This window comes from Mobula birostris, chromosome 27 (genome assembly GCF_030028105.1).
Source record: "Mobula birostris isolate sMobBir1 chromosome 27, sMobBir1.hap1, whole genome shotgun sequence".
In the NCBI taxonomy this organism is placed as follows: domain Eukaryota; kingdom Metazoa; phylum Chordata; class Chondrichthyes; order Myliobatiformes; family Myliobatidae; genus Mobula; species Mobula birostris.
Genome location: NC_092396.1, coordinates 22,586,353 through 22,600,326, shown reverse-complemented (window position 1 = coordinate 22,600,326; position 13,974 = coordinate 22,586,353). Strand labels below are relative to the sequence as shown.

At 41.2% G+C, this 13,974-nt stretch overlaps 1 protein-coding gene across 1 annotated transcript in view; it reads right to left on the bottom strand.

The window, feature by feature from the left end:
- Positions 1-13,974, bottom strand: part of atad3 (ATPase family AAA domain containing 3) — a 74,100-nt gene that overhangs the window by 14,870 nt on the left and 45,256 nt on the right. Inside the window, exons 11-13 of the mRNA XM_072245057.1 lie at positions 13,058-13,182; positions 12,321-12,372; positions 10,827-10,897 (exon numbers count right to left, since the gene is read on the bottom strand). Of these exons, the coding sequence (XP_072101158.1) occupies positions 10,827-10,897; positions 12,321-12,372; positions 13,058-13,182 (248 nt within the window). The remainder of the gene's footprint in view (positions 1-10,826; positions 10,898-12,320; positions 12,373-13,057; positions 13,183-13,974) is intronic.

The window sequence follows — 13,974 nt, the reverse complement described above, 5'->3', positions numbered from 1 at the left end:
ATGCAACAGACTGAAACATCGTAAATCAGGCAGTTGTTTGTTATTTCTCCCCTCTCGCTGTGAAACGGGGATGCCACTTTTTCCCTTATTAGGGAGAGAGAGAGCCTGTGGTGAATGAGTAGTCTGGGGTACTGTAAGTCTGTGTCTTTATTGATGCTTTGCTGCACGCTTGAGTGCTCGGTGGAGGATGCTGATGCTTTTTTTGTGCGTGGGAGGGGCTCTGGGGTGCTAACGTTTAACTGTCATTCATTCTTTGGGGCACTCCTCTGTTTTCGTGGATGTTTGCAAAAAAAAAAAAAAGAATTTCAGGATGTATATCGTATACATTTCTCTGACATTAAATGTACCTATTGAAATACTCAATAGAATTAAAAATAATGTTTTGCAAAATTTGTGTTTTGTTTAGAGTCCACACTTTGGGATATAAAAATGCTGGTAAAGTATTAGTCTGTCATTCACAGTGGGGGAGATTTGATGGTACGTACAGTGCGGAAGCCTTAGGCACATATACATTATATAGCTAGGGTGCCCAAGACTTTTGCACAAAACTATAATAATCTTATGTATTGCATTGTACTGCTGCCAAAAAAAAAAAATTCCTGACATATATGAGTGATGACAAACCTGATTCTGATATGGGTCTCTATTGTGGACGGAGAGTGGGAAGGGTCAGGGGAAAATCATGCTTGGAGAAAGGGGGAAGAGAGAGGGGAGGGAGCGAGAAGCACCAAAGAGACATTCTGTAACGATCAATAAGCCAACTGATTAGAATCAAATGATCTTGCCTGGTGTCTCAGGGCTGGGTGTGTCTGCACCCACACCACCCCCACCCTGGGTCTCCTTCTCTGCCACCTGTCTTGCACCTCTCCCACAGCCTAGGACTTTTGCATAGTACTAATAATACAACAATAATAGAAATATTTTCTCTGAAGACTGGCACCAATGGAAAGAATTATAGCACGGACTCCTGGCAAGTGGGCCATTTTGTTCTGAGATGTTATTAAATAGGAATCTTTTCAGTTAAGTGGCTATTAATAGCTGCAGCTGATTGGCAAGATGAAGAATAATATTCAGTGATGGAAAATCAGAGTGATACGGCACGCAAGAGGTCTTTAAAGCTTAATAACAAAATGCATCCAACTGTAAAATTTCACAGAATAATCATTACAAAATAATTGCTTAGCACAGCATCTTTTATGAGGAATTTTGTTCCTCCCCGTGAGTAACGTTGCTTGCTGGGATGCTGATTCCAAAAGCACAGACCACACTCCAGTGTCTCATAGATAAAGCAACTTCTACATGAAGCCCACACAGAAGGGGTAGAGGGTGGTGTGAGTGGAGAAAGGTAAATGATGCTGACACAACTAGAGCTTCTTAGAAAGGAAGTCAAAATGTATGGTGATATTGGTAAACAGAGAAATTTCATTTAACATTAATAAGTGTTTTTTAAAAGAAACTGCACGTTGTTTCACAATCAACAGAAAATGCCCATCAATGGTATTTAAGACATGAACACTAAATGGCTGCCTGTACACAACTAGTTACTGTGAGCTGTAAGTACCGAACACATGCAGTTTATGAGTGGCTTGGAAAGCCTTACAAAAGTAAGGAATTATCAGCTGTCGCAGAGTTCACATAAACAGCGTACACCATAGAACAGAATAAAGCTAAGAACATTAGAGATTCTGTAGATGCTGGAAGTCTTGAGCAGCACACAAACACAAAGTGCTGAATGAACTCAGCAAGTCAGACAACATCAGTGGAGGGGAATAAACAGTTAACGTTCAGGCCGAGACCCTTTCTGAGGAAATAATGTGGATTCTTAAGCTTATGTATTTAGTATGGTGGAGGAAGGAATTGGGGTACAGCCTTCTGCATTGTAGTGGTTCAAGATAGCAATGGATATTTAAAATTATCAGTGCTTTGCTGTTCAGTGTGATTGCTGATTGTGTCGCCTCTGATCTGGCCCGACATTTACGTGCCAAGCGGCACCTAATTAATTAGCTTGTTTATTTCGGCTTTTTTCTTAAAGATGTGCTGGGTGCGTTCTGGCTACCGCTGCACCCCTGCACCCCTGCATGCTTTGCGCCCCTGAGGTTTGGGACCACTGTTATAATTGACTTATCACTATATTCATGTGAGGAAAATATGCGCTGTGTGTTTAATATTAAATTCGTTAGAGAAAGCCCTTTAGAAACGAAATTGAGTGTACTAGCCGCTTATAAGTGACTTATCACCCTATATTCCCCTCGTGATTAACACCCCCACCCCCCCAGGGTCGGCTGGTCCGCAAGAATATTGTCAATATTAAACCGGTCTACGGTGCAAAAAAGTTGGGGACCCCCTGACCTACACTGTGCAGGGAGGAGGTGCGGCACAAACATCTCGGAAATTCAAAGTTGAATTGATTGAAAATTGAGATCTCAATTGATTGAGATTAACAGCACAAATAAGATATAGACAATTGGAGCCAGAATCTTCAGGAGTTAGGAACTCTTTTTAACAAAAACTGTCCCAAAAAAAGCAACTGGTGCAGTGCTGAGGGCCAGAATGCACTTCACCAGAATTGTCAGCGAAAGCCTGGATGCATTGAAATGTTGTCCACAAAATGCAATTTAGGTGAAGTGGACTGCTATTTAAAATCACCTGTTTAACACAGACATTAAAAGCTAAGGGGCTAAAATGGCTTTATAGATTTGGATGTTTATTTCCTCCCCCAGTGAACAGGAGGAAGGCCTTACACCACATGCTTATCAAAACAGAATTTAAACCCAATCTCGAAAAACGCACAATAAAATGGGTTGATTTTGTGTGAAAAGCCAGTTTAATTGCACTCAGTTTTGAGTGGTCAAGAGCATCACCTTCAGCTTCTGCCCTAAATGCTCATCGGATAGTAAGTGGGCTTTTTCTTGTCTGTGTGGCACAGCTCCACAATGGGTAAAGATGCTGACTCACTAGGGGGAACAGCTTTACAAGTACTTAATACATCCGATCTTAGTCAAGGAGAAAATCTCCAAAGGAAGTCAATACTCCAAGCTGCCCAGGGAATCGATTTGGCAGAACAGATGTGGCCTGCAAGGAAGTATAACTCTGCAGTAGAGAAGAGAAGCAATAAAATCCTCTGCTTTTAACATGTAACTCACTGTAAAACAATTACTGCTCAAATACTTTGTTTAAATAAATAACCTGACGTTATGATATTTCAAACAACCTTTTAAACTGTTGTTAGCTTCTGCAAAGATGCAAGTTCAGGATTAACACAGCTGCAGACCTTTGGGTATTTCTGAATCAACAGGCTTCAAGGCTGTTATCGTGCTCATTATGAATACTTTACACAATATTTAATATTTTATTTACGTGGAGATAGAAAGTGGATCAGGCCCCTCAGACGTAGAGCCATGCTGCTCAGCAACTCCCCAGTTTTAAACCTAGCCTAATCACAGGACAATTTACAAGGACCAATTAACCTACTAAGTGGAGGAATCCTGTAAGAATTCCTCTGCTCTTATGAGAAGAACGTACAAGCTTTCTTCCAGAGGACGCTGGAACTGACCTCTGACACTCCGAGCTGTAACAGCACTGTGCGGTGGCACCCCGTCATTATCCAGCCAATGAAGGAAAGGCTATTGGTTGTGAAGGAGAAGAGGTACATGCATGAGCCCAAGACAAAGGTTCAGGTGATCCTCAATTCTTTTGTGCATTTTTAAGTCATTTTGCCCTCCTCTTTGTTATACCCTGAAGCAAAGGGTGACATCTCTTCTGGAAAACCCCTCAGCTGTGCTCGATAATGGGGAATTAACTTCTCACCCCAACTCCAAGTCTTGTTGAATAGGCTCTTGCATTAGGGTCCAGATGATTTTTTAAAATTTTTTCCTCCTATTTTTAGCTTTCTTCATGCTTCCTATGTTTGTATAATCACCAGTTTGTCTGTAAACTGGTAGTGCATTTGGTTCTATATTTCTGCAACCATGGTCCACCTCCCCTACACCTCCTCCCACACAACCTGAACAGTCCTTCTAGGTGAGGCAGAACTTCACACGGAGTTCTTTATTGCATCTTGTGCTCCTGGTGAACTCAGCATGTGCTGCCTGACCTGCTGAGTTCCTCCAGGAGTTTGTGTGTTGCTCTCCTGTAGTTTCTTTGCCTGCAAGGCTGAAGAGACACCAGGCAGCTAACCAATGGGAAAGGCAGCAGCAGTTTCGAAACTAACCAATCACAACAGAGAATAAGCCACGTCTCCTACAGGACAAGCGCCCTAAATATTGCAAAACATCCTGGAGGCGCCGCATTGGAAAGTTACAAAAACTTGTTTCCAAACATAATATTTATTGTGCTTAATGAAATAAAAGCAAACGTGGGCATTCCAAAGCCTCTGGGTTTAAACAGCATCTTACAAAAGTAAAGAGGAGGGGCAATGAAGATGTTTAGGTGAGGAAATTATAGAATCAAGTCTTGGGGAGCTGATGAATCCCAATGGCTCAATCAACTTAAGATTTCAATTATAATTGTCACTGAAACATCCACCTAGCCTTGAAATATAAATTCACGCCGACTCTATTTATCAAGAACATTAAAACACTTCAGATTTTATATAAAAGGACTTTTTATTATTGAAGTTCTTCCCTTAATCTCCTGTATACATGCCAATCTTACTGCACAACAGTGTAAATCTATTTTCTTTGAAATTTTCTACTTTGCTGCCTGAATCATCTTTCCATCTGATTTAGGAAATTTGAGGAAGACACTAAGATATTTGCAAATGGTTTTCCACCGCAATTTACAATTAAAATTGTAGGTTATTGACCAATTGCCAGTCAGTGTCTTCACTATTATTCCTCGTTACAGTAGTGTAGTGACTAGTTAAACGCTTTACAGTGCCAGTGATCGGGGTTCAATTCCAACCACTGTCTACATGGAGTTGGTACGTTCCTCCTGTGACCACAAGGGGGCTCCAGTCTCCTCCCACATTCCAAAGACACAAATTATTTCCGGTTAATAAGTTGTGGACATGCTACGCTGGCACTGGAAGTGCGGTGACACTTGTGGGCTGCCCCCAGCAAATCAACAGATTGTGTTGGCTGTTTATGCAAACAAGACATTTCATTTTTCCCTCCTCCTCTCTCTTCTCCACTCTGGCCTCTCACCTCCCCTTAGGACCCCTCCTCCTTCCCTTTCTCCTATGGTCCACTCTCCACTCCTATCAAGTTCCTTTCTCTCCAGTCCTTCAGCCTTCCCACCCACCTGACTTCACCTGTCACCTTCTAGCCATCTGCCACTCCCCCTCCTTTTTATTCTCGCATCCTCCCACTTCCTTTCCAGCCCTGAAGAAGGGTCTCAGCCTGAAACATTGACTATTCGTTCATTTCCACAGATGCCGCCTGACCTGCTGAGCTCCTCCAGCATTTTGTGTGTGTTGCTCTGGATTTCCAGCATCTGCAGAATTTCTCGTGTGTATGAGAAAGATTATCTTTAATCTTTATCTCATCATGAGCAGTGATGAGCGAAAATATCTACCCCATCCCTGCTTTGCTCATACGACTAGGGAAAATTCTCTTCTCCTCCAGTGTGGACACCCGCTCAGCGTTTGCAGCTCAGTGGAGTTTAGAAATCAGTAGTAACTATACCTGCTGCAATATGCACTACAATAGAGTGACATAATTCACATCTGCACTTGAATGCTATAGAGGACAATCTGCACCAGGAGAATTAATGAACTGGTGCTTTTGCAAAAGCACCAGAACTGCAGAAACACAGAAGGAAGAGGGGAAAAAAACGCAACAGATTGAGCCCACACCTTAACCCTGCCATTTAACACCTCAGAGACAAGTAGCATCACCATCACTTTGCTATACGTCAGTAAAAATATATGGAGATATAGAACTTCACCTCAAATACAGTGGATTCTGCTGAATTGGGACACATTGGGACCAGCACTTTTTGGCCCAATTAAGCAGCAGTCCCCTCCAACTGAGGTTTCATGAAAATAGCTTAAAAGTATAAAAAACACAAACTATTGTTTAACTGGGTAACAATTTATGTATTTAAATGAAAAACAAATTATAATACTATCAATGCCTCTACAGAATTCACGCGCCGTGTTCTTTTGATTGACTGTAAATAACAAAATCAGTGCAGACACCTCATGCAGAAAATGGACTAATCTTCATTTTTATTATAACATTTAATATCATTGTCCTAGTGAATGGTCTCGGCCCGAAACCTCATTTATTCTTTTCCATAGATGCTGCTTGGTCTGCTGAGAGTGTGTGTGTGTGTGTGTGTTTTTGTGTGTGTATGTTGCTGCAGATGATTGTTGATACCTTTGTGGTTCCTAACTTGAAGCAGTGAAATAATTTCATGCTGCTTCTGGCATTTCCAAGGCTGATTGCTTGAAGCCACAGTGAACAAAATATGTCCAAATTGTCTTGCTGCATATTTCTCCCCAACTATCAGTCACAAAAATCACTACATTTTGAACCCATTAGAAGCCGGCCCGTGGCACAGTGGCATCAGTACTGGACTTTGAGGTGAATGGTCCAGAGTTCAAATCCGGCTCGTCTCAAGCTGGGCAGCAGCAGTATTTACGCAGAAGAATGGCCTGGCAATCTAATTCCTTATCTTGCCACGAAAAGCCTATGGACAACCACACTAGGGTCGGCACTAGTAGATAACAACCTGACGGTACTCAACAAGCAACTGATGCTATTTAAAAGTTGATCGGTGCTGTGCACATGACTGATGTTAGTCAGAAACTGTTCGGTAAAAGCCTCCTGCCCCATTTAAGCAGCAGAGTGCCTCAAATAAACAAAGGGAATCCTGGCTATTTTCTCATTTTTGTTTTTTTAAAAAAAACAATTTGTCCCAAATAAGCAGCAGTCCCAATTAACTGACGGCCCAATTGCCCAGAATCCACTGTACATCGAAATAGACTTTCATTCATTAAATACGCACACCTGGAGCATCATGCTGGGGCTAAGGTCAATGAAAATATTCTTTGAAGTTACCTTTGAGCTCAACAAAAAACAAAGCACTATCATTTCTTTATTTCGTGCTCTCAAAAATTCCATCACAATCACAACTCACCTTGAGTAAAGCCATTGGGCTGCATCAAATTTACACAAATCAATCAAGCTGCATTTTTAAAACACCAGACTTTCAAACATCAACCAAGAAGTGAAACTACATTTCCAGCTGAAACCACGACTGCCACTTATATGGTTCAGTTGCTTTATGTTGAACTGTAAATGGCTTCTTACTTTAGACAGTGATTTAGCCTTCAGCTATTTTAAAAAGCAAGCTTGTGTGTCAATCAATAATCCGGAGGCATGACAGAGGTTAGCTGGAAACAGCTGATAAGACTTCTATCTGATAAGTAGATTAGCATTCAAGACCTTATACAATAAGCATAGAACCACTTGGTCAGGAAACTGATTTATTTACCTCTGTAGTGCAATTATATTCACTGTGAATGGCAGAAATAGGATGCCACATTAGATGTTTAAAGAGCAAAAGTATAACAAGGACTGCACTGCACTAGATGGTCAACATGTTACAAGTGGACTCTCATAGGCCTAAAATACTGCCTTGCCTAGTTTGATTGTATTAAGAAGTGTATATTAAAAATAAACATTAATGCTGTGCCTTTAGGATAAACGAGCAATACTCTGCCCAAGCCTGCAGTAATTTCTCTTGATCATAGATTAAGACAAAAGGTTTAGTTGATCCAGTTTGTGATTAGGGATAAATCTTAGAACAAAACTGAGTTACCTCTGCTACCCAAGTAATCATAATACTTTAAAAAGAGACATTTTGGTATTTTAGGGAGGAGAGCTGCACCCACATTCACATCAAATAAAAAACATATTTCTGAGGATCTCACCTGGTCCCTGAACTCCTCCATTCTGATCAAAAAGGCACAACAGCGCCTTTATTTCCTGCGGAGCATCAAGAAAGCTCACCCCTGTCCCAGGATACTGACGGACTTTTACCGCTGTACCATTGAGAACATACTCACCAACAGCATTGGTGAGTATGTATTGGACCGCAAAGCACTCCAGCATGTGGTGAAAACTGCCCAGCGGATTATCGGCACCCAATTGCCTACCACTGAGAACATCTACCATAAACCCAGGCAGTGCGAAAAGCATTATCAAGGATGCATCTCATCCCAACCATGGACTTTTTACTCTCCTCCCATCCGGTAGGCACTACAAGAGCCTCCGCTCCCGCACCAGCAGGCACAGGAAGAGCTTCTTCCCTGAGGCTGTGACCCTGCTGAACCTCACATCACAGTGCTAAGCAGTATTACACCCATATTGTACTGTCTCAGTACTTTTATATTTGTGTGCTGTAGCACTTACTTTTTATTCACAGTTATTTTGTAAATAACACCATTCTTTGCATTTCTGGTCAGATGCTAACTGCATTTCCTTGGTTTTGTATCTGCACTCGGCACAATGACAGTAAAGTTAAATCTAATCTAATCTAAAGACATTGAAAAGCACTTCAAAGTGTCTCATCAGATTATGACACATCGTCTCAAGCCTCAAAAGTATCAGGAGAGAGAAAAAAACATGCTGGTCACATTTAGAGACAATTGAATTCCTCACTGGCTCCTTCAACTGATATAGAAACATTCCAGCAGACCCTTACAAACCAAGATCATTACTGGATATTTCAAACTACTTTCAATTTAAATTCCTTAAAAGCGATGAGCGAAAATCATAATCTCACCTCATAGTATCAAGTTATTTCTTATTCTATATCTGGTATCTTTGATAGCCCCAACCTCCAAAAGTGTCTCTAGCCTCTAACTAGACAAAATTTACATTGTTCTTCTTCCTGGGTCATTCAAGGTATTTACCATTCTCTGAAAGTTACACCTAAAATCTTTTCTTTATAATTGTAAGTACTCAAATATGAATGCACACAATTTAACCTAGGATTCAGATGACCTGTTCTGCACAATGGGATTGAGTACATCGATATAATGCATTATTGTTCTTCTGCCTTCAGGCAAACGTTACAGGAGCATCAAAACCAAAACCACAAGGCTACTAAACAGCTTCCTCCCACAGGCAGGCGGACTGCTAAATAGCTGCTCTACCTGACTCTGCTTTGGACACTTTTAACTTGCACTGGACACTTATAACTGATTTTAACTGACATTGTGGCTGTTGTGTTTTACTATTTATTGTTATGTTTATTATTTAGTGTTGCATTTGTTATGTTATGATTGCACTGCTCCTGGGAAACGCTGTCTCATTCTGCCCTGCAGAGCTGATGTACGGTTAGAATGACATTAACGTTTTTTTGAATCTTGAATCTTTGAATTATTATTGAACTGATAACTTAAAGGTCTGAAATAGTAATCCATACAAAGAATTCAAATTGTACACCTATAATTTAAGAATCTGAGTATATTTTGGAGAAAACAAAATACCGACAACGGTAAAACTAATGCTGATGACGATACCGAACTGACTTAAAAACCAAACTAATTTGTACATCCTTCAGGCAAGGAAAGATACCATCATTGCTTGCTGATGTACAGCAACTCTCGACTAATACAAGAGTGTTTTATTCTTAACTACCACTACAATTTATGAAGGGGTTAAATATTCTCAGGGGCAAGTACAAACAGGCAATAAATGGCAGTGACCTGCACACTTCACAAGTCACGTCCAATTCAAAAACAGAACTGCCACAATTCTCTATATTCAAAGTTTAATAATAGGCGAGACACAGTAGGGGTATGGCACTGACAGGACATCAGTGATAGGGATTAGTGCAGAGTGAAAGTTGGCTTGGATGTGGTGCACTGAAGGGCCAGATTCTATACTGTTCAATTCCAATTAGTACATGCCTGGCAGCATCTCTAGGAAGAGGTACAGTCGACGTTTCAGGCCGAGACCCTTCGTCAGGACTAACTGAAGGAAGAGCTAGTAAGAGATTTGAAAGTGGGAGGGGGAGGGGAGATCCAAAATGATAGGAGAAGACGTGAGGGGGAGGGATGCTGCCTGGCCTGCTGTGTTCACCAGCAACCTTGATGTGTGTTGCTTGAATTTCCAGCATCTGCAGAATTCCTCATGTTTTTGTAGTACATGCCTCTATAGTTCAGGTAGTGCACCTGAAGATGTTGTGTTTTCTTTTAAACCCTGTTACCCCTGTATTTGCTGCAATATAGATGTTTCCCTAATTAAACCTCAGGGGTCTTTGCAATGTTGCCTCAGTATTCGTAAGTGAGGAAAATTACCTCAGTCTTAATCTTGTGAACCCCACTTTGGTGGTAGCACTTATGTTTTCCTCCTTCCAAATAATCTCATGAGGTTTATCAGAAATTCACAATTTAATCCTCGGTACTGGATACTGCACCCTACAACTTTTTATATATTGGCATCCATTAGCCTCAGGAGATCATGGATTTGCGCCTTGGAAAGTTTCCAGGGCGCAGGCCTGGGCAAGGTTGTATGGAAGACCAACAGTTGCCCATGCTGCAAGTTTCCCCTCTCCACGCCACCGATGTTTTCCAAGGGAAGGGCATTAGGACCCGTACAGCTTGGCACTGGTGTTGTCGCAGAGAAATGTGTGGCTAAGTGCCTTGCTCAAGGACACAACACGCTGCCTCAGCCGAGGCTCGAACTAGCGACCTTCAAATCACTAGACGAATGCTGTAACCATTTGGCCACGTGCCAACACAACTTATTGTATAAATAATTAAAAGGGGTTAAGCAAGCAGAGGCTTTCTAAAGAGTCCTTTTCTTTCTTTCAGATGTTATTTACCTACTGTATTCACAGCATCTCTGGATATTAAGATCAATACCTACTTGTTACTTTGCTCCCCAGTTCGGTACAGGAATGCATTTAAGGTTGCTCTCAGATCTTCACTGATTTTTTCCTAAAAAAAATAATCACAAGGTGAAGAGGAGTTTAGGAATGGAAACACCCTCCCAAACTCCTGAACTAAATGACTTGTACCAGTGATGCAGAAACACTTATGACTCTGCATCCAAGGCTTAAGAGTGCTCAGTGCAGAGTGTGAAACGCCAAAGAGCTTCTAAGGCTTTAGATTGGATATGGTTGACTTCCATACAAAGGGAAAGAAACCACCCATTACAAATGGGAAAAAATACATTTGGCAAAAAGATTATAGATCAATGAAGTATTTGGCATGACACAGAACCGATGTACACTAGTTGCCTAAAAACTAGATGGATAATTAAAAAGGTAATGCTGATCCCAACCACTGTGAGAGATAACAAGAGAACAATTGAAGATAGTGAAAAAGATCAACTCTAAATATGGGTTAAAAAGAGAAACAAAAACAGCAACAGTCGGCCCAAGGGCAGTAGCTGCTCTTGAACTTGATGGTGTAAGACTTCAGACTCCTATTATGATATTGGGGGGAGGGGGGCAGGTGGACGGGAGACTCTGATGTTCTGGAACATTAATTTTTCTCGTTTTCCAGTTTTCCTTCATAACCAATTGACGCTGTTGCTGAATTCCTCCTCACTAGAACCCTTTTGGAGCCACAGACTAAGCTGAGAAGCTGCACGCTTGCTGCCACATAAACTTCCCAAGCCTGAGATCATATGTGGGAAGACACTTCTCATTTGTACCCAGTGACTAAAAGGGGAGGTTAACTCAGCCAGTGCCCAACTTCCTGCATGATCGGTGAAGGCCTATCCTCACAATAAATCAACCAAGGCTCTCTATGGTGCCCAAAACCAGAAAAGAACAGGGTTAGGTTTATAAACACAAGAGATTCTGCAGATGCTGCAAAGCCGGAGTGACATACACAAAATGCTGGCGGGACACAGCATCTATGGAGAGAAACTTCCAGTAATTTCTCCCTCTTCTATTTCCCATTCTCTTTTCCTCATCTGCCTATCATGTCCATCTGGTACCCCATGGTCCACTCTCCTTTCCAAACAAATTCCTTCTTCTTTAGCCCTTGACTTCTTTCACCTATCGCCACCCCCAGCTTCTCACGAATCCCCCCTCTCCCACCCCCTTACCTGGTCCCACCCATCACCTTCCAACTTGGACTCCTTCCACCGTCTCCCCCCCCCCCCCCGCTTCTTATGCTGGCTTCTTTGCCCTTCCTTTGCAGTCCTGATGGAGGGTCTCGGCCCAAAATGTCGACCCATTATTCCTCTCCATTGATGCTGCTTTCCCAGCATTTTGTGTATTTACTATGGAACAGGTTCAAAAATTAAACATTAAAAAAGTTACCATTGAAAGGCACCTCTCCACAATTCCTCACACTAATTATTCTTTTTCAAAAAAAACCCAAATGTGTATGCGGGCAATGTACTTACCGTTGCTCTCTTTCGAAGGAACGCATCTGCCTCATCCACAAACAGTAGAAGCCTGTGTACAAAATTCATTGTCATTCCACTGACTTTAGATTTGGATTTAAATTTTTCCACTGTACTAAAGCAATCCATTCCTCATATACAAGTGCCATGGAAGTCAAGAACAAGATTAAAACATTTCCAGAAAACGAGCTACTTGCAGTCAGCTTTCTGAGCACACGGATGCATATGGAATAAATTTAGGACTGGAATTGAAATGAATGTTTCCCCTGATTGATGCCTACATATAATGGATATGGGCTGTATCACATTTTTAAAAGTACAAGGCTACTGTTTTAAAGTTACACTGGAATACAGAAAATTAAGTCTCAACACAGGGGCAATGCTGCCTATGTTTTTGGTGTTTAATTCAATTGGCAGTCAACCTGGAAACAAGTAGCAGGTAGAATAAATTATAGAAACCGGCAGTAATATTCATCTTTCAAATACAAGTACACCAAAATTCAAATGAAAAACATTGAGTACTGTAATATTACTGCCAAGTATGAGGCCTACAAAGTAGGGATTAACCTAAAATATCAGTCAGTATTACCGCCTCAACTATCATTCATACAAAATTAACTTATTCTTAACCAAGTTACAATTAAGACACAACAAAATTAAGTTAAGATAGAATATGATTGTGGAAAAGTGACCTTCACAACCCCTCTTCCCTACTGGCCAAACTAGCACAAACTCACCCTCTCCGGCTGGTAGCTGCCCAGTCAAAGACTTTGTGCATGGCAGTGACACCTTCTCGTCCCATGGGGGCCACGTCACCGCCTGTCATGATAGCATAATCCATGCCAGAATGCACAGCTAGTTTCTGTTAAGGAAAGCAAATATCACAAAGGTAAGGTGGGTGCTTTCGTGTTGCTAGTCTCTGCAGAAAGGCACCGGTTTCTCTTCTTAGCCACGTTACAAATACCAAGTAGAGGAAGGCTTTTGTTAATTTAAAGGATTTTTCCTTAACCTAAAAGATAACACCATTTCAGTAAATGAAGTGCTTCAAGAAGTAATAAATGTAATGTTACAATATAATAAAAATGTCGATTATGCTTATAACAAAATTACCAGGAAGTGGAAACAGATTTTGAGAGAGATACTGAAATGAAGAATACCTAGAGAGGAAATATACTGATTTTATTCAAGTAGTGCCAAGGGACCAGTTACAGCTACCTGAGGGCTGAGAGATCCGAGCTTAACATTGAATGATATGGAAAAGCAGCACCTCCATTGGAGCGACAGTCGCTACGGAACTGCTGCATCAGAGTATTGAGTGAAGACAGAGGCAAAATAATGAATCAAGGTACTCTGTCCTCCCAAAGATCTTTCAAATTTGTTCTCAGGCATCTTTTAATGACCTAAAAAATAGCTATTATTAAGATCCTCTTATCCCTGAACCCTTTTGACTATTTTAATAACAGCCATAGGTTTATAACTGTGTTTACTACCAGTCATCATCTTACCGAGTATCACACACCTTTCCTCATTAAGTACTTGCTAACATATTATTAGTCTTTGCACATGACTAGCATGCTATCATTCCACACTCTCTGCTTTTGCGATCGAGTACATGTATCTTAATGATCAATTGCTGCTTTTAGTAACTTGCCTT